Raw genomic sequence first — 26,426 nt, forward strand, 5'->3', positions numbered from 1 at the left:
ATATCCCTTCAAAGGGAACAGGAGGTTAGCAAGATCAGCTTTTTAGATGATTCCATTCTAAATATACACTTTAAACAAACAATATCCAAACAACCAGTGGGGAGGTGAGAAACATCCCATTAACACCGTTTTGTCTACACGATAATAAATGCGAAAGGGCTGGCTGTGTCCTCACCCTCTCTCACCTAAAGCTGACTACTATTGTCTCTGGTTTTAAAGGACATGGAACCACGGGGTGACCTGTCACAGGGTCAAGGGCACGCCCTGCTCTGAGCTGTTCCAGAGACTTAGTAACCAACCACAGCTCATGACTCCATGTTGGCAAACACTCTTGACAGGATACTTCTTGAAGATGTGCACTCCAACATGGAGATACAAATTAAGACCTGAGACACTTATTTTCCAATGGAGGTGGGTCAGGACATTAAAAATCTATTCACCTCAGCACTCATTCCCAGGGTCATAAGCTAGGAGAGTGACATTGAGCTCAGCCCACACTTAAGACACACATAACAGACACCCCCCATCATCAGTCTGTCTTGCCATCAGACAATAGGCTGTCACCTTGACCAGTTCTCAACAATAAATAACCTATACAAATACCATTACCAATTACAATCAACATAAAACCAACTCTTTATATTAGAAATCAGGAGTCTTTGTTGGAAAAGCCGTCACCTCCCCTGACAGTTTCTGACAATCACCAGTTCATCTGGCAGACAACAAAAGTTTACACTTGCAATTCAAATCAACTTTCCTTCTATGCCCTGCTTCACGGTGTTTTAAAAATAGATCATCCTGAAAGCTGTACTGTGATGCTCCTCCACTTCCTGATTAGGAAAACACACTCTCTAAACTACCTGCTGTAGCCATTCCTGGCAGCTGAGATGTGTTCTGTGGAGGCTGAGGGCCATCCTCTGAAAGCCAGAGGGAAGATCCTCAACTTTCATAACTGCCCCAGTAACCACGTTCCACCTGAGGATGACAAAGCTGGGATCATCATTCCTCAATGCGCTACAGGCAGTTAGGTCTGTGCTACTGTGTTAGGGGGAGGTACGGTTTAGACAACATTAAGTGAAAGAAACTAGTTTGGGTTAAAATAATACTGTGCTGCTAGAGATACTATTTTTATGTGCCGCTACAGCTTAAAAGAAGCAAGCTTTAAGAACAATACCTTTGTGCAAAACACACCAGACAGAGCACACCCATTCTAGTATCTTCAATTCAGTGGTGTGTATCTGCAGGGCTGTACTCTGTGGCCTGGGAGAGTAGGGCCTTTGCTTGCTCCAGGGGCCCTCCTGGGTGCTTCTGGGCTGGGTGGCAACAGAAGCACCCAGTTCCTTCCCCAAAACATCTTATTCTGTTTAATGTATCATTTGTTTCCCTGGAAAAAAACACCCAACGGTCATGAGTTCTGTCTAAAGTGCAAAAACCTCCCTGAGGTTGGTTGCCGTCTTCCATCTCGAACCCTTTGTGCTCAGAAAGGCCTCCACCCCCATCATCAGTGGACTGGGAGGGGCTTCTTTGGGAGGCACAACCCACCTGGGCTTCCAACGGTACTGTGCGTGACCACCCTGCAAGTATGCATTTCAGCTTCCTTTCTATTGTCTTCAGGGTCTACCTCCCACTAGTAAAATTGAAAGTTTAGATCCTATAGGCTAAGGTGCAGAAAAGCTCAAGTACACTCTGGTAGGAGCTGGCTACTCCAGAACTTGTTAAAACCAAAAAGAGTATTTAGACTGTGCACTACTTAATGACCTAGTACCACGAAAAGCTGGTATTATAAGCCATTCCCAGTAATCCTTCCCCAACTCCCTGCCCCCACCTGGACCCAGTGCAGGGTTCCAGGAGTTTGTGCAAATGTAGCAAGTGTGCTGATCTGATACACTGCAGGAGGCTGGAGCTGTCTTCTCCATAGATAAAATGCTATATTTTTTAAAGTTGTGCACAAAGAAGGCAATTCATTCAAGTCTTAAAATGAATTTAACTCTAAGAAGAGTAACTTTTTCCTATGATGAAATCATTTCGTTTTTTTCAATCTGCTTGTTTCCTATGGTTTCTTTTTGAAAAGACTTTGTAAATGGACAAATGAATTCATTTTTCCCTTAAAATGGTTAGTTTACTATTTCATGTTAGCACATGTGAATAAAATTTACTCTTAAATATATTACTTTAATCCCATTGCCATTTAGGTGTCTTACCTAGGCAATTAGACTTTCAAACATATGCCAGGCACTTCTGTGACCAGGTGCAAAAATGGGAGAAATCATCTCTAGGAGTGGAAAGAAAACTCCAGAAAAAGGAACTTTTAAGACTAAAAAGATAAAAGTATTTCTTGTCAAAGTCCCAACTCAATAAAATTCCAATGCCTTTTAAGGCACGAATTAGTTTGAAATCTTTACAGATTATAAAGTAAAAAGACACTGCTTAGAGTACTCGAAGTAGAAAAAGGGGGAGGTTTTAATAAAGAGTTCACCTCCCTCCCTTAAAGGCCTTTGTGTGTTGGTATTTTACCAAACAAGATGGCATTTTAAATCAAATATCTGTTTATCAAAACCAGTGTCCCTCATTTTCCTCCTCCTGACTGTCTAGATAGAGGAGGGCAACCTTCTTTTCGTCTGAAATCACTGACCTCTGGTCTACCATCCTCTGCAGCTGCACCGTCTTATCAAATTCAGCCTGCTCCTTGCCCCTTTCCCCGGGGGCCTGGTGTCTGTCCCCAGCAGAGCCCTGAAAGCTCACGCCGGCTGCCAGGTCATTCCTACTGCTGGCATCTCTCCAAGCACCAGGCTCAGACACACTAGGAGGTTCTGCTTCCGTCCCTGCAGGGAAGAGGACTCTGGCCTCTTGTGTCCAGCGGGGGGTCGCCTCTACGTTACTCACGTCCATCTGAAAGGTAAACGAAGTTTCTTTGGGCCCCAGGGCAACATGCCTTAGTGTTCTGCCACTGTCTGCAACCTCGCCTACTTCAGGGGAGTCTACCGAACCAGCAAGTGCAAAGGTTTTGGAAATGGGTCCGTGGAAGACAATGTGTTCAGAGGTCTTGGCTTCCGTGGGACCCAGCTGAATATGCCTGAAGGATCTGCTCACACCTGATGTCACTTCATTCCCTGACATGTCTCCTGCACTAGCTTCCTGGGGAGACTCAGAAACGACCCTTTGGAAGGTGCTCTTTTCAGTCATCAGGATGTTCCGACCCACAGTGTAACTACGGGTGGCCAGGGTCTCGTCTGCCGAGCCCTCTCTGTGGGTGCTGCTTTCTGAGTCGCTAAATTCCAAGGGCGGGGGAACGATCGGCTCGGTTGTTTGATGCCTCTGAGGCCCGATAGTGACATGCTGGATGGACGTGCCGTCCCCTGACCACGCTTCCATGAGCACAGCAGCTTCCCTGACGCCCAACTCCACTGTGCCTGAGAGGGGGCCTGTGAGCTGGATCTGCTCACTGAGCCCCTCCCGAGTGCCTAATCGAAGGTGCTTTATGGAAGTCTGGGTGTCCACTAACTCTTCTGCTTGAGAAGAGTCACCTGCCTTCCCCACCCCAGAAATGGGGGCCTGGAAAATAACTTCCCTCTGAGCATAAAACTGCTGGGAGCCAAATGGGCTGTGCCTCCCATATCTGGGAGGCTCTGTGGGTAGCTCTGCAGAGCCAGGCTCTTCTGTGGCCCCGGCCTCGGGACAGGCGGCATCAGGCCCTGGGAAGATGACTTCTGTGGACACTGGGCTCTGACGGGCACCCAACGTAAAGAGCCTTGCAGACCGGCTGGCTCCCGCCGAGCCCGCTGCCCAACTCGCCTTGCCCTCTGCACTTACCTCCACCGCCTGGGCGGCGCGGCCTTCGACAGAGACCTGCTCAGTCCTCCACGTTCCAGGGGACGCTATCTGGACGCGCCCCCCAGACTGGTTGACGTCCTCCAGCACGTGAGCGTGGACAAAGCCCGTGGGGCTGGTGACTTCCACGGTGGCCGACACGGGGCCTGGGGGCGAGGCCAGGCCCGCATCGGCCTCCCCCGTGGAAGCGCTGTACAGCTCTTGGGTGGCCCAGCGCCTGAAGCCTCGGCCAGCCTCCGCTTCCGGGCTGCCCGGGCCTGGGCTGCGCCGCCGTGCCAGGCTGTCTCGCACCACCGACTCCACGGCCTTCTCGATCTCCCCCGCTTCATCCCTGCTCAGCTCCTCCAGGTCTAACTGGTCGGCGTCCACCGTCTGTGAGAGGTTGACTTCGGCCACTAGGGTCACAGCCCCGCTGCCCGCGCTCTGGACTTTCTTCACGTCAAACGAAACACCCGCAGGCCCACCCTGGCCCTCTCTGGTGAGGGCGGACAGCTCTTCCTTCATGCGCTCCGGAAGGTTCTCCTCCAGCTGCTCGATCACCTCCACCAGCTGGTGCCTGGGCTCCTTGGAGCCTTCCTTAATGGATGTGTGGAACTCTTGGGGTATTTTGATTTCCTTCTCAATGACTATGGGCTTGGCATGAAACTCGCCACTTCTAGTTTGTTCTTTCCAGGGACCAGATGCTGTGTCCCCCTCCAGAGACGCTTCTGGAACATCCACCGGTTTCACGACCTCCTCTCCTGGGATGTCATCCCTCCGCACTCTTCTCCGAGACCCCGGCACGATCTCATCCTGCCAGGAGTACCTGATGGTGGATTCCTCTTCAATGTGGATCTGCCCATACACGGAGCCTTCTTCTCGCTCATGGGCCCCAGGGTGTTCGTCCGGAGTCGACACAAAGTAACTCTGCTCTCCCTCCAAGTCACCTGCCTCCGTCACTTCTTCCACGTGAGCTACGCTCTCCTGGGGCCGCCTGGCCTCCTGACCTGCGTCCCCTGAGCACGTGACATCTGATTCCCTGTAAACCGCCTCCTCTCTCTCCTCAACAAGCCCCCTGGAGCCCGGAGACACGTCGTCGACCTCCTCCACTTCGAACGGGGTAGAAAACTCATCTTCCTTCTCACTGCTGACATAGCTCATGGGCTCCTCGATGACTTCCACGTTGACGACCTTTGCTCGCCCTTCTCTCCCCTTCAGACCGAGACGGATCACGTCTCCGATCAAACGCTCTGCCGATTTTCCTTTCAGCTCCACCTCTTTAGCATCCTTGCTTAACGGGTAGTCCAAGCCAGCTTCATCCGAAATGTCGATCTCTTCAGTCAGTTTCGACTCCACGACTATCTCAGTCTTTGCTTTTCTGTCACCGGGAACTTCTTTCCTTTCCACATAAGTGACTTTTGTGTCTGGAAAAGACTCAGTGGACGCTTCTGCCTCAGGAGAGTGGGTAAACTGCTTCAGGATACTGGAAACGATGTTCTCAGCTATGGTTTCAGTCATGGAACCGCCTTTCAGAGAGGCTGCGGTGTCGCTGGCGCCCAGAGTAAACCCGGCCTCCTCTCTGGTTTCCACCCCTCTCCCTGTCCCGTCACCAGCATCCTCCTTTAGGGGTGTCTGGAGGCCCTGGGGGGCCACCTTTGCTGTGCTGTCCTGGGACACCTCTAGCCTGATCGGTATCTCTCTCCCCTTCACACTTTCCTCCTTCAGCGACTCCTTCTCTCTGGCCTTTTCCCTCATCTGCTCGCTTTCTCTCTCTCTTGCTTCTTTATCTAACTTTGTCAGTTCTTCCCACCTTAAGTTTCTCTCCTCTGAAGCCTTCTCTTTGGAATCGAACATTTTCTCTTCTCGCTTTGTTTGAATGGTTCCCGGTCTGTTTCTCTCCTGCTCTTTTGTGGCTTTAGCTTCCGTTTTCTTTCCCCAAATGACGGTCCTCTCATTTGACCACGTGCCCTCGGAAGCGGCTGCCGCCATCTTGGCCCGGCGTTCTCGGTAGGGCTCCGCGGCCGCGGCGGACTCTTTGGCTGAACTAGTGGGTGAAGGCTTTGTTCCTTCGGTTCTTGGCCTCTCAGGGAATGTTTTCACTTGAGCTTCAGTATTTCTTAAAAGACCGGGGGTTGGAGAGAACGTTCCGAAGTTGGTCTGACCGCTGGCAGTTTTCTGGTACGCGTTCTCCCGCCAGGCAGTGGTGAAGGAAGAGTATCCGGAGCCCAGCACGCCTCTTCTGGCATCGTTCCCGACGGGTGGCTGAGACCGCGGCGCCAGGCTCTGCCGGAAGCTCGCAGGAGGTGCTTTTTGCCTTGGAAACAGATTTCTCTCATTTTCTTTCTGTAATACTGAGGTGGTATATTGATAGGACTTGTCTCTGAATTCTGTAGAAATTGAACAGTACATTAAAATGATAGTCATCATTACCTTTTTTCATCTTAAAAGCATCACTACAGATCAGATCTTATCCCGTCATAATATATACCATTACCACAGAAGGGTCATTACAAATGAGATATGTTCGGTTCCCAAATTACTTTTTCTGGTAGTTTAAAGAATCCCAGGACAATAAAATACAGCTCTACAAATGCTCCCACACAACACTTTTCTCCAAATACTGATCTTAAAATACTCATCCATCTTAAATATATCAAACGTGATCATAAAGCATGGCACCTTGTGCCAGTGAGGTTAGGGGTGTATTTCAGTTCAGTTGCTCAGTCGTGTCCAACTCTTTGCGACCCCATGATTATGTGGCAGAAATTTCACAGTTTGGAATCCTTCATTTCCACTTTGTTGAGGTAACTTTTTTTTACTGATGAGCAGAGAAGAGCTTCATAATTACCAAAGATAGAGTATATAACTCTTAAACATTGAATGGTATTACCCCACCACCTTTTACTATGCTCTTTTTTTTCCTTCACTGATTTCCATGTTGGGTCAACAAATACTGAAGAATTTAACTTTTTTAAAAACTCCCTGATTCGACTTTTATACTTTTTTTCTTTTTTCAAACATCTCATTTGAAAAGGTGCCAAAGCAGGAAGCTAGCTAGTCACCACTACTACAATCTGTCTTAATGTCATGGGAGGCTGACGGTGGGGCTTCCTCCTTTGCTCTGGCCCATCCACAGAGATGCTACCCTTGGGGATGGCCACACACCCCAGGGTAACTGCTCTTAGTTAGGGGTGGCTGCTGGTGGTAGGAATGTAGCCTGGCCAGCAGGACCGTCTACCTTGGGGGTACCCCCTCATGCCTACCCCATACCCATCTGCTGATCTGGACAGAGCCTTCTCATCCTCTGCGTCTCCCCACTGCAGCCAACCAGCTTCCTCTCAAATTCAAAAGCAAACTTGCTGGACATTGTCTAAGACCAAATTCCATCCAATCAGAGGTGACTGGAACCAAAATTGTTCTGAACCCAGTGACCTATCATCCTGTGAAGTATCTAATCTGGGATGTTGCTTTTGAAAAATAAAGATGGAGGTGGTAGTTGTGTTTTTTTTAATCTACCACCTATACAGATTGGCTGTTATAATCACTCTCCTGAAAGTGGTAACCAATACATACATGTATGCCCAACACCATGATTCTGAACATGACAATACTCACGGAGCTGAACTACAGAGTAGGGTGTACACCCAACACATTGTACCTAATGGACTCTGCCCTCGCTCAAGAAAGCAAGCTCTTAAAGGCTGTACAGGTCCAGGGAAGTTTTCTTTTTCTTAGTTATCTGCAGCTTCTCTGGGTCTTTCTAATGAACACCAAGTCTCTAATAGTCGGCTCTGCAGCCACAGGAAGTTTGGGCTTTGTGCTGCGGCTTTTGGCCTGGACAGAGGTCAACCTCAGGGCACTAGCTGACACTGCTGCTTGCATCGCCCTGAGCTGCCCACATGGACAAAGGCCAGTAGAAACGGTATAATCCTTTTACCTCTGCTCGCAACTTCCAGTGCTGAGCCTGCTGGACAAAGGAATACCTCCCTGGGCCCATGTTAAGGCTGAACGTCTTTGCTCTGTAAAGGGTGTTCCCTCCAAAGGGTGTGATGAGCAAATCCATCTCCACCTTCTCACTGGCTCTCCATCAGCCCTCTCCTCCCTCACCAAGCTGGGTAGGAAGAACCCTCAAAACACTAGCTAGATGAAAATGAGTTAATGAAGCCCTTTCCTATACAATCTCATTTGCATATTATTGAAACTGTGCGTGCTTAATCACTCAGTCATGTCTAACTCTTTGTGACTGTTTGGACTGTAGCCCACCAGGCGCCTCTGTCCGTGAGATTTCCCAGGCAAGAATACTGGTGTGGGTTGCCATTTCCTTCTCCAGGGGATCTTCCCAACCCAGGGATCAAACCCACACCTCCCGTGTCTCCTGCATTGCAGGCAGATTCTTTACCCCAAGCCATTGAAACGAAAGTAAATTCTATTTGGTACTTGAGAGGTATGAATGACAGTTATCTGAAAACTCTTATCTAACCCCAACTCTTCCAGATAAATGATACTTTACTCTTTATCCATAGAATAAACCTGCGCAGATGGACAGCATCTTTACGTTAAATGATAAGCTTCCCTTATATTTACCTTGTGGCATGTTTTCAATGCACTCAACAATCAGTATCTCCGGATTACTCTCTCCTTCCAGTAAGGCTCTGTAAAAATTATTTTTAAAAAGCTCATTAGGAAATAGAAGATGGGAAGTGCCTCTGTAAGCCGTGGATCAGGTCGATGACACACTGGGGCAGGTTCACCGGTCTGCAGATGCCGCAGGGCATGCAAGACCAGGCCAGACCTGGCTTGAGAGCACCTATCAGCCAAACAAACACAGGCGCCAGGCCTCCAGGAGGACTGGAGAGCCAAGGCCTTCTAGAAAGCCCCTCCAAACCCAGGGCGAGGAGGAGGAGGAGACAGAGGGATGTGGACCCAGGAGGGGAGGCCGGGGACCTGGCTTCCCTGGGAAGTGGGGAAGGGCCCATGCCTGGCAGGCCACCCCGGACCACAGAGCCCCAGAACAGTTACTACTACCCCACCGGGGTCTCCCTGGAGTCACAGGTCAGGAGTTAACTAGGGTCAGAGGAAGGGCTGACACTTGTCTGTAAACAAGCCAGTCGGACTGCATGAGCACTTCTCCAACTGCGTTCCATGGGGACATCTTAGAGATGAAAACAGTAGAGGAGAGACGGAAGGGGCAGGCAGAAAAGGAGAGAGAAGAGCTTCAGACGCCCCCTCCACCACAGCCCCCAGGGCCTCATTTCCAGGCAGCATCCAGCTACCTCCTCTGATAAACATGGCAGAAAGCACTAGACTCGGGGGTTCTTTGGCCATGCCTAACTCCAAAAGTGTAAAACCGTCAAGTCTTCACCGTTATCCACGTCTAGGACTCGAAGCCCTGAAGAGAGAGCAGATGCAGGCATCGTGGCCTCTGTGCTCCACGGTGGTTCAGCCAGACCCAGGGCCCCGAGACCCTAGGATGCAGGCTGCTCTAGGCACAACAGTTGTTCGGTTGCCAGGGCAACATGTGAGGTCACCAAGTCAGTTCCAAGAAATACACTGCATAGGGCAAAGGGCAAGCAGAAGTGGAGCCCACTTGGAAATGCTGACTGACCACTGACAGCCGGGCAGCCAAAGAGGGGAGGGCCGCCAGCGGGGACTCTGGGGTCAGGCAGAGCAGTGCCAAGTGCTGTTTCCATGGATTCAAAGGCAGTGATTCCCAAACATGCGAGAGCCCCGCTGGTAGGCTGGAGGAGGGCAGGAGCCCCCCAGCCCGCAGCCTCGGGAGAAGCAGAGATGAGGGCAAGGAGTGCCAGTCCAGATGTGCGCAGGAGGGCTCATCGGACGTCCCGGGGCCACGCCCAGAGCCTCGCGCTCCACACCCGGAGAGCCAGGAAACCAAACACTGGCCCGCTAATCCCACACCCTCCTGACCCAGCGTGTTGGGTTCCCCGAACACAAATAGAAAATGCCGAGGTCCCTACAGGATAAAAAGGCACACGCTGACGGGAAAGTCAGCCTGTGGGGGGTGCACCCGGGATGGCACCAGCAGGAAAGGCAGCGTCCTATAGCCAAGGGGCCACGGCGAGGGTGTGGGAGCTGCCGAGAAGCCAAGTCCTATTTCAGCTCTTCCCTCCGCCTGCTCGGGAGGAAGCCCCGGGTACCACAAGGTGCTCTCACTGGCTGCCCACAGCAGGCAGAAAGGGCCTGCAGGGTGTCCCGCCCAGCAGAGAAGAGATGACAGGTGGGCGGGGTGCTCGGGATAAAGATGCCCCCACGGGAAAAACACCTTCCTTCTCCCTCACAGGGCCACGGCTTTGTTCCTCTTTCAGGGAAAATACAACTCATCACCAGACTTCTAGAGTGCAGGACCCTAAGTCGGGTGCGGTTCCTAGGAGGGGCACCAGACCTCGAGGGGTGATAGAGCCCTAGCATTCCCGCCCCCAAGGCCTTTGCCAGCCCTAAGACAGGGCACCCTAAGCAGGCCGACCCTGCCGTCTGTCTCCCCAAGCCCTGGCAATCCCCCGCTGGGCCGACTGTGCCTATCTGGCCTACGGTGAGCAGACCGGCTGAGACGGGGGCCAGGCAGCGTGGGCCCTCGGCTGCCCTGCAAGCCACCTGGGCCTCCTTGTAGGTGCAGAGATGGTACCGTCTCACACACACTGTCGATCGAACCCCCTACGGCAGAGCCTCCAGACCACACTAACGAAAGCACAGCCAACATCGCTTGTGATTTCAGTCACAAGGCCCCTAGGGAAAGGACACCCCCCCCCCAAGGACTCAGGCCCGCAGCAACACCCCTCCCGACAGCTGGCCCGACCGGTGGGCCTCACCTTGTTCCTCCCAGCCGCCCAGCACGGGCCTCACAGGCGGGGCCGCTGGTGCTGAACCCATGGCTCCGTGAAGCCCCCCAGACACGCGGCGCCCCGCCTGAGTGAAGCCCCCCAGACACGCGGCGCCCTGCCTCCGTCAAGGCCCCCAGACACGCGGCGCCCCGCCTTCAGTGCTGCCCACAGGACTACGGCAGAGGAAGACCCAAAACCGCGGGGCGAGGCCACGAAGGGTCGGCCCCCTCCAAAGCTTTCAAAGGAATGGTTTTTAAGGAATAGAGTTGTACAGCTTTAAGAAGCAGGTCAAGCATTCTCCGGTTATTTTGGGAGTGGAGGAATAAAGCTGCCCAGAGCCACCGTGCTGCTGAGAGATGCCAACCGCCTGAATCATGGGCTATTAGTGAGCGTTTCATAAGGCCCTCAGGTTGGCAGCCTCGAGGGGCAAGAAAACAAGCACATGTGTGTGGGGAAACCAGGTCCGCGGCCTCGTTGAGGCCGCTGAGACAGGCCCATGGGTGGAAGCGAGCACTGATGCTGGCCAGCACTGACAGACCCCCGCGGGGGCTGACAATGGTTCCTCGCTGGGCGGCCGACCCTGCAGACAGCCCAGGGCACACACGCTGCTGGCCGCCCTGCACGCCCACCAGGAAGGGAGAAGAGCAGAAGCTGTTTCCAGAAGCAGCCTGGGGGGAGCCTGCCCGGTCCCGGTCCTGGTGGAGAGATGGTTCCCCAGGCGCTTCCTGACAAAGCACCCGTGGTGGGGGCGGGAGGAGGGGAGGGGCTGGGAGAAGGCACTTCCCTGCCCCCCAGCTCCAAAGAGGCTAGGGGACCGCCTGCCACTCTAGATGGGGACTGGGGACCAGAGGGTAAGGGAGGAGAGGGGGGCGGAAGTCCATCTGTAGGACCCGCATCGCCATCGGATTTGCAAAGGTCTCCCCCAGTGTTCTTGCCTGGAGAATCCCAGGGACCGGGGGCGGGGGCGGGGGCGGGCCTGGTGGGCTTCCGTCTATGGGGTCGCACAGAGTCGGGCCCGACTGAAGCGACTTAGCAGCAGCAGCAGCCCCTGACACAGGCGGGTGAAAGGCCACAGGCAGGCAGTGGTGCCAGGCGCCTCTGGCCATCCCCTCTGTGCTCGGCGTGAACGCACACGTGGAAAGTCTGTCAAATCCAGACACAGAAAAAGAAAAAAAAAAAACGGAGGCAAAAAACAAGATTAGGAATAAAGCAGAGAAGAGAAAGCACACAGAGTGGTGAGCAGAGAAACTTCCAGAATCAGGTTGCCTGGATTCAAGCCCTGCCACTTCCTAGCCCTGTGACTCCGGCAAGCTGCTCAACCCTCTGTGGCTCAGCTTCTGCATTTCTGAAACAAGGAGCACTGTTTGCAGTGCTAATTAACAGAGGAGAGGTTTATAGTGCTAATTGATAAAGTGACTAGAAAGTTCTCGCAACAATGGCTGTCACAGAGCACGTGCTCAGTAAAGGTCAGCCATCCCCGTCACCGACATCATTTCCTACTGGCCTCAGAAAAAAGCCGATTTTCCACTAATGAAAATAATTCAAGAAGGGAAGAGATTCTGGATTACCTAAAGCCACGGTTAACTGAGGGCTAATTCATTTACACAATGATGTGGGGCTAACGACCAGCTGCATCCGTTGATCCTTGGTCCTAATTGTCTATCCTTAAAACTACAAGATTTTAATTTCGGGTTTTTCACCTTATAGGCAGATAAGTCTCAGCATTACACATTTTTATAAGTTTTCCCAAAGCAGGATTCAACTTTTAAAATAACAAAATGTATTTATCCAAGAACTTGAGAATTTCCAAGAAATGTTTTCCTTTGAACAAATACATAAAAAGATATAGGTGGTCTTAAAAATAATGGAGCAGCCAGAAACATCATTAAAATGATAAAATTACCAGCATTAGGCGCTATCTGTATTGTAAACCAAGACACTGGATATTCTCAGTTAAAACCCACCGCGTCTGCCCACTGAGATCAGATAAAGGGAGTTCCGTATGAACATCCTCCCCCAACACAGACACATCAACACAAAGACCCTAAAGGACTTTGCCATGAAGTCCCCAGACAGGAAATCTTTGCACTACACTTCAGTACCTGGCCAGGCAAGACTACCTTTAGTGTTTGAGAAATCCTTTGGCCCTGCTCTCCATTTTTCCAGGGGAAACTTAGAACTGTTATACTCTCCACTCCCAGAACATAAAAAACAAAGCCTCTTTGTAAATTCTGATGGAGATTTCATCATCTGTACCCTGGACCAGAAATCCAAGAGGGGGCCCTGCTTACCCTGTTTTGTCATTTCTGGACTCAGCTTACTCTGGGTAGTTCTGCATCTTTTGTTTCAACTTTGACTATCTTCCCCCACCCCGCAATATGTTTTCTAACAGCCTACTCCTAATGATGGGCTTCTGTCCTCTTCTGGTGCGGTGGGCAGGGAGGGGGATTCTCTATTTTTCAACTGTGTTTCTACAAATTGTCAATTTGTAGCTTGTCAGCCTGATCTTTATATCAGCAGCAAGGGGCTCAGGACATGGTAAGTTCTGAATACTGTCGTATTCCTATCCCCCTTTCCCTACCTTTCAAGGCCCAACTCAAATCCCACAAACCTTGAAAAGCTCCCAGGCTACCCTGGCCTGAAGCTCACCATTCCCTCTCTGAACCATCAGTACCAGACCCTATCACCAGCGGGAACCCGTGTGCAGTATTTTCTTGGAACGTGCATTCTATTATTTTAATATCTTCTTTGACTTTTCACCAAAGCACACGTCTCCCTCTTCCCGTGACACCCCCTCACCTCCCCCTCTTCTGCGTATGTTCAAACCTCTGCCATCCTCCAAGACCCAGATCAACGTCACCTCCCTCGAGAAACTTCCCCTGATACTCACAACTCCCTTCTGACTCCAGAAGCCCTGCACTCGGGGACGTGTCTTATGTCCCGTGGTGTAGGAGGCTACCTCTGTCCACGTGGCCTTATCCTCAGCACCCGGCTGCACCCTTGTGACCCCCCCTGAGCAGGCATCATACCCTGCATGCGGACCGTCTCCAGAGCAGCCGGAGTGCGCAGACCCCAGCTCATAGAACACAGCTTCACAGGCGAGGTTCTTACCCACCCATCACACGTGCTCCTCCGTGGACAGCCCCTAAAACCAAGCTGCCCAAATGCTTGGCCTTGCTACAGACACATTAGCTCAGTCCTCAGGTCCTTGCTTCGGCTGTCCCCTCGGCCTGAAAGGCCCTTTCCTCATGGTCTCTTCCTGGCTGCCCTCCCTGCAAGACTCAGCGCTGTCTCTTCCAGGAAGCCAGCCCTGCATGCTCCACCAGCCCCTCGCTAGGACTGCCCGTCCTTTGTCCTGTCCTCCAGCCTGCTGGGAAACAGGCTTAGAGCTTTCTGGATGCCCCCAGGGGTCTCTGAAGACAGCAGTGTGGGGACAGGTCACCTGGGATCCTGTCACAGCTAACTCCGATCAGGGTGGGCCCAAGGCGTCCCAGAAGCTTGAGGTGCCGAGTGACGCCAACACTGCAGGTCTGCAGGCCTGCGTGAGCAGGGCCCCGGAACAGCGCTTCTCTGCCCTGGGTGCACCTGGCAACCACCCTTGCAGCTGAAGCACGACCACGCTCGGGCCCAGCTGGCGCCAGGTAATGGGAACATCTAGGACTGGGCCCAGGAGCCGCCGCTTCATCAGTTTCTCTGGGTGACGCCCACGTGCAGACGCGGCCTAGAACCAAGCCCTTGCCTGTTTCTGAGCATCTCCCCACTGTCCCTCAGCCCCTCGTAAACAAACACTCCCCTTCAGTGTGATGGCGGACAAGCATCTCCAGCTGCACATGACACGACCGGCGACAGGCAGACGAGAGCGAGCGCAGCCATGCCCACCTGCTTCCTCCGCACCCCTGCTCACGGCAGCCTCGGCCCGGCCCGGCCCAGCCCAGGGCTCCTGCCCACTAGTGGGTTGCCATTTCCTCCTCCAGAGGGTCTTCCCAACCCAGGGATCAAACCCAGGTCAGGTTTCAGGAAGATTCTTTTACCACTGAGCCACAGGAAGGCTATAAACTATAAGCTTATATCTATTAATTATGCGTTATACCACTCTGTTATTATTTTATCGTTTCTTCTTCACAGTGAAGGTTGCTGGAAAGGGTCAGACACCTGGGTTTGGAAGGGTTTACGGCACTTAAGAGCTGGCCTCCACACAGTGCAGAGTCAGCCACACTGGGCTGCGCTTCCAGCTTCCCGGAGACCAGCCCGCCCCTCCCGTGGGAAGCGTGTGGTCAGGGTGAGGGTTGATGAGCAGCGCAGGGGGGCGGCCGCGACGGGGAACAGTGAGGGGGAGCAACGCTGGCTGCAGCCGTCGCCCACCTCAGCCCCCTGGACGGGGCGGCGAGCAGCCGAGTGGCGCGGGCCCCAGCACCGTGGTCCCCGCCACCCTCCGGGAGGCAGCAGAGGGAGGATCAACCTCCCAGGGACGGCGAGTCAAGGTTCATAAAGACCAAACAGGCACCTGTGAAGAGTTTTCGGATCTAGGCTCAGAATTTGGGCAGGAGCACAAAGTACCGAGAGAGTCACGTGAGACACGACAAGGATTTATCTTCAGGACACTTAGCAGTGATGGGAAATGCCAGGCTCTGGGCTGCTACAAGGGAACGGTCAGATTCAGCTGCCTGCATGCCCTCCAGGTCTGCAGGCGGCTCCGGTCTCAGAGCTGAGCCCTGGGGGCCGGGCTCCCCATCTCCCCCAAGTTCACCTGGCCTTCAGAAAGGCACAGTGACATCAGTCACCCACTTCCTGGGAAGGACTGATGCCTCCTACACTCCTAGGAGACGGCCACGGCAGTTCCTAATGGGTGAGAAAAACAGATGCCCAGCCACAGACAGGAGTGAACTCTGTCCCTGCGGATGTGAGCGAGAAAAGTTCAACTACCACCAAGAGAAAAGCTAAAAACACGCTAAGCCTTGAGGAAAGCTGAGCTGGGAGAGTTGCAAACACCTCCCAGGAAGGGGAGGCCCTGACCTCTCAGGCAAGAGGCCCGCCTGTACACGCTGACTTCCCACGACAGGGAAGTGGGGACAGGACGCAAAACCCTGGAAAGATGAGGCGTAAAGTCAGAGTCTCTGGACTTTTACAGAAAGGAAACAGGAAAATCCAACACGCTCTGTAGAGCCTCCTATGACCTGAGCCAGTCTGAGACGGGCTTCTGTCACTAACAAGTGACAAAAATCCTAATTAATGCTTCCCTCCCCCAAACAAAGCCCAACTATTTTGATGTTTTCCTTCTTAGTAAAGTTTAGCTTATCTCACTCAGCATGTGTTTGAACAGCCTGCTGATCTGATTTTGCAGCACTCACCCCATGGGGTTTCTGAGGAGAATGTTGTGAGATGGCCCTCGGGAAACAGACTGGCAAGTATCGCCCCTGCCCTCCCTAGTGCCCTGACTCCCCCACCAGCTTGGCCCCGGGACCATCGCTCAATCCAGGTGGAGGGCCCATGCCCCTGGGCAGGCCTGGCCTCTCAGTGACCCCTGCAGGTCCTGCCCAGGGCCTGCCCGACAGCCTGCTCTCTCTTCACCGATGGTAACAAGAGCCCCGGCCAAAGGCTGGCTGAGGCAGGTCTTCCAGATAGTGAAGAGTCGCTGAGGCTGGCCCCAGGCTCCAGTGTGGACGCCCAGCTTACACTCGTGGGAAAGAAAGCTGCTTCTAGATGCACATCAGAGCAGCCAGGTCGCTCTGATGTTCAGAGTGAGGGTAAGCTCAGGAGACCCCACAGGCAGCCCCCAGGGCGTGCTGATCCGGGCTGGGCTCCGTCCCGGCCACGTGCCCCAGCCCGGAAAGTGGGGGGTGGTGGGCCTCGGTCCCCTCCCCCCTGCTCCAGGTCTACCTTGCCCATCTGTTGACGACGACGGCACGGACGACCAGGCCTCCTGGGATCAGCCAGGGCCAAGGCTCCAAAGCTCACCCACACCCACGACTGAGTCACGCTCACAGCAACCAGGAGTCAGCGAGCATCGAGTCCACTTTACACGGCTTGGTGGGTCCGGCACAGGCCCCACACCAGCCTGGATGCCTGCTTCTAGACCCTTCCCCCACGTGCAAAAGAGGTGTATGGTGTCCACCATCTGAAGGGCAACACAGGCAGTGAGCAACCTCAAAGGACTCAGCACTGCATCGGGCAGGCAGTGAGGGCTCAGTAACCACAGTCATCTCACAAGTGGGGTGCCTGGGTCCCTGAAAGTCCTTCCACTGTAAGCATCTGCAATCTGGGCCCCCCGGTCCAGTCCTCATTGCTTAGGAAAGCTGCAGGGGGTGTGAGGTGCCACCTCAGCCAGTGATGGCTCACCCCTGGGGACAGGAGGTGGGCACTAAGGGCAAGCACCATTCTGTGACCCACAGGTCATGCCAGGGAGGCCATGGCCTCCGCCCCTCTGAGGGCTCCGTGACTGTTTCATCTGGGTCGATCGAATTCAAGTCAACACCTTCATAAACAAAGCCAGGCACCTGGAGCTCCCTGCTGATCTTTGGGCAGAGATGAGTTTCTTGAAGGATGAACCCCTGGAGACAGAGTCAGAACCCGGGGTTTGAACCAACAGCACAACTGGCAGATGGACTCAGACTTTCTGGGTCCGAGTCCTGGTCCTCTCCTTTCTAGGTCTGTAACTAACACGGTACCTAATCCCTAGGATCAGGGAGCTGGCATGTATAGAGCTCTTCACTGGTTCCCTAGACATGCAAAGGGCAGGCAAGGGGGCAAAACTCAGCTACTCCCAGCAGTAGGGGGTGCCCGCTCTGTGATCTGAGTGGGGCCCTGTCCCCCTCCCCGCTCTGGCTCTGGACACCTGGCTTGGCCACCCTGGGGGCTGCTCCTTGCTGTGACAAAGCCACCGCCACTGCACAGAGCCTGCAGGGGCTTTAAAGTGCTCAGTGCAGTGCCCTTACCTGTAGGTTGCCACCTCCAGGCTGAGGCCAGTCTTCACCTGCACGAGCTCCTGGTAGTCCCGCAGCCGGTCAGCCATGGCCAAGGTGAGGGCTGCCTTCTCATCTTCCAGGTAGGCGATCTCTCTCTAAAGAGAACAGAAGTTTTGGGGGTCAGGGGGCTGGAGCTCTGAGGGGTCCAACACAGAAAGAGATGACAAATTTCCAGATTTATTAAAAACACAGTTGTTGCAAGGACGATTTTTAAATACTGTATTTCTCCCACCTGGAAAAGTCTTTTTTTTTTTTTTTATCACTTAAGGAAGATGTGATTAGCACACAGAATTTTATGTTCATACTCCCTAATAATAAAGCTTGTAAAGCATTTCTACACCTTAGACATCAGTCAGCCTAGGTAAGTAAATACAGTAACACTGGAGAAGTAAGATACTATTTAAAATAAGCCAAGACTAGAAAGCAGGGATTTTACTGTATTTAAAACAGAAGTCACTCAGATCTGAAACAGAATCTTCCCCACACTCACAATTTGCCCAGTTATATAAGCTGATACAGACTTCTTTGCTTCACGTAGACAAGCTACTTTAAAATCATCTGGGAGAAAAGTTACATTAATTTGACAAGAAAATATTCAGGGCATAAATGTCAAAAGTCAGACCTGGATATAAACCTTCATGACTGTTCTCATTCAGTTCAGTTCAGTCGCTCAGTCGTGTCTGACTCTTTGCGACCCCATGAATCGCAGCACGCCAGGCCTCCCTGTCCATCACCAACTCCCGGAGTTCACTCAAACTTAGATCCATCGAGTCACTGATGCCATCCAGCCATCTTATCCTCTGTCGTCCCCTTCTCCTCCTTCCCCCAATCCCTCCAGGCATCAGAGTCTTTTCCAAAGAGTCAACTCTTCGCATGAGGTGGCCAAAGGACTGGAGTTTCAGCTTTAGCATCATTCCTTCTAAAGAAATCCCAGGGCTGATCTCCTTCAGAATGGACTGGTTGGATCTCCTTGCAGTCCAAGGGACTCTCAAGAGTCTTCTCCAACACCACGGTTCAAAAGCATCCACTCTTCGGCACTCAGCTTTCTTCACAGTCCAGCTCTCACATCCATACATGACCACAGGAAAAACCACAGCCTGGACTGGACATTCTCATAGCACATGGTTAATAAGAGCTCCCAGGCACGTGTTCACATTGTCCCCATGGCAGTTCCGCTCCCGCGGGGTTAACTGCATCTGTCCGTGTCCGCCGGCTGGGAGACATCGCAGGGTGCTGCCTCCTGCACGCCCCACTGCCCTGCCTCCCCCATCCCCGTCTCTAGAAAAAGGTCCTTTACATGAGTCATACAACACACAACTGGTGAACCGGATTTGAAATGAAATGACCAAGATAATATTACCTTCCTCAAAATGTACCAGTTTAAATCGACAATATATTTTAATAAACACAATGGTTTCATTTATACCATTTCCCAGTTCTGCACTACTCTGCATTAACAGTTTTACATAGCATTTTATAGTTATGCTGGGGAAGAATTAGCTGAACAAATACTTGGAACTTTGAGTAAGTCTACATACTTTAACTTCTGGTTTGCAATTATTTCTGAATACAATTAACTAAAAAGCTTACATTCTTAGACAGTTATCTTTGTGGAATTTAAAAATTGTAAGACTATTGGGAGAAGGAAATCTCTTTTCATTTATCACATGATCCCTCCATCAAAGGCACCTGGCAACATGCTGACCGTCCGAAATCAATAGAGTCTATGCAACTAAGGTCTCACACTGGATTTACCAAGCATGACCAGCATGTAAATGATTCTGCCTCTCATGGCAGTTCTATGCATCCAGACTAATAACCGCTGCATGTTCTTTTCGTCTATATAAAGTATGCTAAAACAAAAACTGAAGCTACTTCGCTTTGAAAGTGAAAGAATAATTTTTAAGCAAAGCAGTAAATTTAAGAAGCGCTGCTGCTGCTGCGTCGCTTCATTTGTGTCCGACTCTGTGTGACCCCATAGACAGCAGCCCACCAGGCTCCGCCGTCCCTGGGGTTCCCCAGGCAAGAACACTGGAGTGGGTTGCCATTTCCCACTAGGTAGTATCATATTGAAAAGCAGAGACATTACTTTGCCAACAAAGGTCCATCTAGTCAAGGCTATGGTTTTTCCTGTGGTCATGTATGGATGTGAGAGTTGGACTGTGAAGAAGGCTGAGCGCTGAAGAATTGATGCTTTTGACCTGTGGTGCTGGAGAAGACTCTTGAGAGTCCCTTGGACTGCAAGGAGATCCAACCAGTCCATTCTGAAGGAGATCAGCCCTGGGATTTCTTTAGAAGGAATGATGCTAAAGCTGAAACTCCAGTCCTTTGGCCACCTCATGCGAAGAGTTGACTCTTTGGAAAAGACTCTGATGCTGGGAGGGATTGGGAGCAGGAGGAGAAGGGGACGACAGAGGATGAGATGGCTGCATGGCATCAGTGACTCGATGGACATAAGTCTGAGTGAACTCCAGGAGTTGGTGATGGACAGGGAGGCCTGGCGTGCTGCGATTCGTGGGGTCGCAAAGAGTTGGACACAACTGAGCGACGGAACTGAACTGAACTGAGGGTGGGCAAGTGTAAACATCCTCCAAAACTGGCATTATAAATAGGTAAAGAGGTTCATCAAAGCAGACCATTGGCCAGTCTTGATTTAAGTGACAGCTACCAGAATTTGGTCACACATGACATTCACGTATTCTGTAGTTAAGTCTCAGTGTTAAAACCCCATGTTCCCCCATTTTAGAGGAAGTATAAACTCAGGTACAAGGTTACAGTATGAAATGCTGTGTAAACATAAGTATATGAATCCTTCCTACTAGAGGAAATTCTACCTAAATATTAAAATTTGATGACATATAGTAATGTCTTTGCAGCGAAGTTCAATTATTGCTAAAATGCTTCGGAAAAGAACCAGACATATTCAATTCTCTAACCACAAACCTCCTAGGCAAGTCAAGATCTCCCAGCCATGCCAAGGAGGTGGCATGAAGATTTTTCTCCCTCCCAGGGGCCCAGAACAGTTCTGTACCCCCACAAAATAGAGGAAAAATCAAACTGTTTAAGTTACAATAAGAGCAGTTCCAACCACATTCCCACCTGAGTCAAGTCTTCCTAAACTGTCAAAGGAAAACTCATTGACTTTTGGGAGCAGGAAATGTAAAAATTACTGGCTCCCAGCAGTCTCCACAGGAATTGTAACCCATCCTGCTGGTTGAATAATGTGTCATACTTGGCCTCCAGTTCTCCAGAAGTTTTCAGACACTGGGCCAGGCAAAGGCACTTGAGCCTGACACACAGCAGTGAATTCTAACCCAGGCAGAGCAGTTTTGCCGAGTGATACAAGAGCTGGGGAAAAAGGTCACCTTTTCAGTTGCTATTTTAGAGAACTTCTGGGTGCCTCACAACAGATGATGAAATGCAAACTACACAAGGGAAAGCATGCTGCACTCAGTGTCCAAAGAATTCTCCTTTCTCTTGACCCAACTTGAGCGGCTCCTAGCTAAGCACATCACCCAGACACAAGGGGAAGAGCGTGCAAAGGTCACCTTGAGTGCTGGAGCTCGAGGGAATTTAAATACTGTGATAACCTCATTTAGATGCAAAAACTAAAAGTAAGTGTTAATAACAATGCATTGACTAGATGCTAAGTATTTGCAGCTCCGACCCAGGGTACATTCTGAACTCCAGGCTCATCATTTTATGTTATGAGAGCAGGTGGCTATCTCAGAGGCATTTCAAACCCAACTCTGCTCTCCCACCCAAGCCTGCCTTCCTGCACCAACCCCATTCCTCCAGCTCCTCTGGCCCCAAGCCCTGGAGAGGAACTTGATTTCCCCCTCTCTCCCACCACGTCCAATCCATCTGCAAAGCCTATGGGCTTCAACTTCAGGGTGAAGTCCGACCTCTGCCCTTCGCTGCTGCCCATGGCCCAGTCCTTCAGCACGTCCTGTCTTGATGGCAAGGTCTCTAAAAGAGATCGCCCTGCTCCCACCTGTGTGGTTGGAACTGCACTTATCTCAACTTACAGTCTGATTTTCCTCCTCTTATTTTGCGGGGTGCAGAACTGTTCTGGGAGGGAGAGAATTTTTGTGTTACCTCTTTGGCATGGCTCGGAGATCTCGAACTGCTTAGCAGATTTGCAGTTAGAGCACTGAATGTGTCTGATATTTTTTTTCTAAGCATTTTAACAATAATTAAATTTCTCTGCTACAGTCCATGGGGTCACAAAGAGTTGGAAAAGACCAATGCGACTTAGCACGCACAAACTGCTTTGCAAAGAAGTCATGTGCAACACAGCAGCCAAGGAGACTCCATGAAATGACACAGGTCACCACTCATCTCTGCACAGAGCCCTCCAGCGGCCTTCCGCATGCTCAGAGCAGAAGCCCCGGGCCTGCGGTGGCCCCCTCCCCCTCCCGCACGCGCCCCGGTCACATCCGCCACTGAACACCGCACTGCTTCCACCTCCAGACCTGTGAGGTCAAGGTCTTGTCCGTTGAGTCTTGTTCCCTGCTGTATCCCCAGGACTTTAGAGGCCAGCTTGGCACACTACGTGCTCAATGTGGGCTACTTTCATCACCCCTAGCTCACGGATGGGGAAACGGAGACACAAACATGGCAGAGCCAGAAATGAGACCAAAGCAGGGCAGCTAAACTGACTCCATTACAATCAAAAGAAAGTTCTCAGTCATTCACACCTCAGCAGTTGTGTAAGCAGTCCAGGGCAGGCCTCGAGGCTAAAAGCACACTTTCACAAGCCAGAATTTCTGCGTTTATGGGTAAGGCTGGAGTAAATCACAAACGTCTTCCAGTTTTTGCCTGAAGTCCCTTCCTGCAGAGTGGGAGGCCGGGTTCAAGTGATCTGTGCTCAGTCGCTCAGTTGTGACCAACTCTTTGTGGCCCCATGAACTGTAGCCCGCCAGGCTCCCCTGTCCATGGAATTTTCCAGGCAAGAATACTGGAGTGGGTTGCCATTTCCTTCTCCAGGGGATCTTCTCAACCCAGGGATCAAACCCGTATATCTTACATCTCCTGCGTTGGCAGGCGGCTTCTTCACCACCACACCACCTGGGAAGCTTCAAGAAATCGGAACTATACACAAATGCTGGGGACATGGATGTCAGTTCATCAAACTTCTCTGGCAAATCTGAGGCAAGGGGCCTACCAGACAGGCCTAAGGCATGTAGGCCATCTGGGAACGCCCACTTTCCCCAGGGAGGCCTGGCGAGCAGCTTTGCCCTCGAGCTGCAGATGCAGCCCAGAGCCTGGATACTATGTGGGGGTTCCTGCCTCCAAATAGGGGTTTCCATTAAACCATTCGGGAAACAGAAGAAAGTAAATGAATGACTTAATTCTAAAACTATTCTGACAGCAGCCAGCTGGAAGGGTCTGAAAGCATTTTAGAATTGTAGATTAACAGGCGCCTCTGCACTAGTCCTCAGGAAGAACAGGGATCATCACTGTATGAAAGCAAAATGAACACTGGTTTAAAGTCCATTTTAACAGAACAGACAGCAGAGACGGAATACTGCCCAATGGTTAGTTGCTCAAGCAATGAAGCTGCAATCAAATCCAGGCTTAGCTACTTACTAACTGGGTAACCTATGGGCCTCAGTTTCATCATCTGCAAGATGAGGCAAATATTGGTACCCACTTCCTAAGACTGGCATGAGGACCGAGAGTGAAAACACATGTGATGGGCTTCGTACCTGTGATACCCAGCATACAAGAAGTTAATTCTTGGTAATGAAACTTTTATTACAGTAAATTAGTTAAATCAGGTCTTCTGTTTCCAGTCTCCCCAGGGTAGCTTCTTTAGAATTTGAAGACGTCAGGAGCTTGGGGTTTAAATCATCAATACTCACTCTTAAACAAAATTTCTAGCATTTCTACACTCCTTAAAAATAAAACACTAATGCTTGGTGTTGAGAGTCTTTTGGAATGCAACTTGAAATATAGTTGCTTTAAGCTAACTGATGAAAGATTCAGGGTATGGATAAGGAAATACACAGTACGATAAAGCCTGCACGTCCTTATCAACATTTTCCTTCATCTTTACTTTAGTGGAATGAAGCAAATCCCAGTAAGAGAAGTACTACTGGACAGGACAGTGGGGTCCTGGTTCTGGGTCAGGTGTGACCCCAGGGAAGGGCCCTGGAGTCCCAGTGTCAAAGAAGGTAATCTGAACTGCATGTCAAGCGCCCACCTCTACTGGAATCAGAGGAACTCTGCTTCTACCTGTTTCATATCTGGGGGCGCACTTAGGAGTAACAGCGAGCGAAAGGGTGCTACTGCTAAAAGGAACACTGAAACCAGAGCTTCCAGGTCCAAAATGAGCCCAGTGGGCTATGACTGCAAATGAATGGTGAGGATTGAGCCCATGAAACACGCCTCAAAAGAAGGCTTTTCCAAGGCTGCTGGCACAGCAGGGACCCTTGACGTGTAGCAGGGGTTCCCTACAAAGGGGTTCAGTAGGCAGGGAGCTTGGCAGACACTTCCCTTTGGTTAAAAACTCCATGAAAGCCTACATTAAAGATACTTTCTAGATTTCACTCAACATAGAACATAGGGCCCTCTGGAACTGGTATCCCTGGCCACCGTCACTGGAAAGGGAAGCGCGGTAGTGCAGAGTAAGTTCTGGAAACCAGCACACTTCGCTACTCCCTGTCCTCACCCCAGCTACAACCCTGGCAGGAGGCTTTTGCAAACCATGACGCAAAGGCTTAAAAACCCATGATTCAAAAGACTACATTCCAAACAACTGGGTACTGTTTCACTTCAAGATTTGCCATCCAGACTCCAGCTCTTTGACGAGGGAAGCCCCAGGGCAGTGCTAAGGACCAGGGGCAACCAACGGATCCCTGCTGATTAATCGTACCTATGACGTCACCACAGGCCCCTCTGCCACAGCTGCTTCCTTTACTTCCTTCACTTCTGTTTTTAAAAAGGCACAAAATCACCCCAATACAAACTGTTAACTTGAAGCTATAAATGGTTTCCTTCCAGATATTTCTGAATTTGTGTGGATGCATCCTGAGAACTAATGACAGGAGTAGGATTGGGGAATATTTTCAATTCTAGCGCAGTCTGGGGAGAATTGGGGCTAACTGCAGACTGGGCTGGGTGTACAGGTTATAAACCAGCCGCAGGTGTCACCCTGTCAGTGTGAGAAGCCTGAGCTTCCCTTCTCTGGACGAGAAACTGTTTACAGTACCTGCACTTGTAATAACATCCTGCCAGACACCTGCCTTAACCCAGCTTCTACCCAGAGATCTGGCATCAGCATGTACTGTGAGGAAAACATCTCTGATCAAGTTCTCTTCATTAAGATCGCTGCCCATCCCAAAAACAAACAAGGCGGTGGCGGCCCAGGGAGCCCCGACCAGCTGCTTCCCACAGGAAAACCATTCTGGCAAAATAAAAACCCGATTTGGAAGACAATTTACGCTTTCCCCAAAGGCGTCCTACTGTGCAACGGTGCTGCCACATTGAACGACTCAGGATAAGGGCTTGGCATTGCCTAGAAACCTTGCAACGCTGGGGCCTGTCTGAGGAGGAAGGAGCTGTCACCTCTGGAAGTCACTCTGGGGGGCTTCCTGGTCGACTTTAAGGTCAACTTGGTCCCTGAAGTACAGGAAATAGCAAAGAGAACCTGGAGTCTAGGGAGTCACTGGTCAGGATGCACCCAGGCCCGCCGAGGGCTACAGAACAGACAAGCGGAGCAGGACCCCGCCCCTGGGCACGAAGAGCCATCGCACCGCACTCCACGTCCAGCGGGGGATCGTGAGGCCGCGCCGCGGAGTCGGGCGGTCCCTTCGGCGCCGGGGTCCCCAGGGCCACCCCCTGGGCGGGGCCCGCCCGGCGGGGACGCCGCGCCCGGCCTGAATGCGGCGCCGTCCGGCGACCCGCCACCCGCCGGGCGCCCGGGGCCGGAGTGGGGGCGTTCCGGCTCACCGACCTGCCGCTCTTCGGCCTGCAGCTCGGACGCCTCGCGGACCCGCAGCAGCTCCTCCTCCAGCAGCGCCCGCAGCTGCTCCAGCTCGAGCACCTCGCGCCTCAGGTCCTCCGCCTCCCGCGCGCACAGCCGCGCCTCCTCCTCGGCCTCGCGCCGGCTCTCCCGGCCGCGCCGCAGCGCCTCCTCCAGCTCGCGCACCTCGTCCTCGTACTGCTGCACGGTCTCCCGCCAGGCCTCGGCCACCAGCAGCGCGCAGTCCTCGTGCAGCTCCCGCAGGCGCGGCGGGGGCGCGGCAGGGCCGGCGACGCGGCCGCGGTAGCGCAAGGTCAGGGCGGCGGCGCGCGAGCGAAGCTCCCGCACGTCGCGCTCGCGGGCCGCGTCCAGGCCGCGGCGCTCGGCCTGCAGGCGGGCCAGCAGCGCCTCGAGGGCGGCGCGCGCGGCCAGCTCCTCTTGCAGCTCGCGGCGCTGCGAGTCGAGCTCGGCGTCCAGGCGGCCGCGGGCGGCGCGCGCCTCCTCGCCCAGCAGCTGCAGCTCCCGCAGCTCGCGCCGCAGGGCGTCCCGCTCGCCCTCCGCCAGAGCCGTGGCCCAGCTCAGCTCGTCCAGCTGCCGCCGCAGGCCGCGCGCCTCCCCCGCGCAGCGGGCCTCCGCCTCGGCCCACAGCCCCTCTTGGCCGCGCCGGCCGCGCAGCTCCTCCTCCAGGAGCAGGTTCTCTCGCTCCAGCTCCCGCACCCGGCACACGTAGTCGTACAGCCGGGCGTTGAGCTCCTGCAGCTCGGCCTTCTCAGGACCCGTGTGAAGCCGCCAGGACAGCATCTTGCTGGGATGCGGGGCTCCCCCGGCCGCCTGCTTCCCTCCGAACCCGGT

The 26,426-nt window shown here is 52.4% G+C and overlaps 1 protein-coding gene across 2 annotated transcripts; it reads right to left on the reverse strand.

The window, feature by feature from the left end:
* Nucleotides 1-26,375, reverse strand: SYNM (synemin). Of its 2 annotated transcripts, XM_068990849.1 has the most exons (5): nucleotides 25,566-26,375; nucleotides 17,576-17,700; nucleotides 8,392-8,459; nucleotides 3,811-6,194; nucleotides 1-2,889 (listed from the first exon to the last, which is right to left on the reverse strand). In XM_068990849.1, exons 1-5 carry the CDS (start codon nucleotides 26,373-26,375, stop codon nucleotides 2,551-2,553), a joined length of 3,726 nt encoding a protein of 1,241 aa, XP_068846950.1. In that variant the 3' UTR covers nucleotides 1-2,550. The 2 variants fall into 2 exon arrangements, with proteins under 2 accessions (XP_068846950.1, XP_068846949.1); XM_068990848.1 differs by having other exon boundaries at nucleotides 1-6,194.
* Nucleotides 26,376-26,426: the final 51 nt, after the last annotated feature.

Source organism: Capricornis sumatraensis, chromosome 19 (genome assembly GCF_032405125.1).
Source record: "Capricornis sumatraensis isolate serow.1 chromosome 19, serow.2, whole genome shotgun sequence".
In the NCBI taxonomy this organism is placed as follows: domain Eukaryota; kingdom Metazoa; phylum Chordata; class Mammalia; order Artiodactyla; family Bovidae; genus Capricornis; species Capricornis sumatraensis.

Coding starts and splice junctions, on each gene's coding strand:
- SYNM (XM_068990848.1), bottom strand. CDS start 26,375: ATGCTGTCCTGGCGGCTTCACACGGGTCCTGAGAAGGCCGAGCTGCAG. Junction 17,701..25,565: donor TGCAGGCCGAAGAGCGGCAG/GTCGGTGAGCCG, acceptor TGTTCTCTTTAG/AGAGAGATCGCCTACCTGGA. Junction 6,195..8,391: donor CATTGAAAACATGCCACAAG/GTAAATATAAGG, acceptor CAATTTCTACAG/AATTCAGAGACAAGTCCTAT.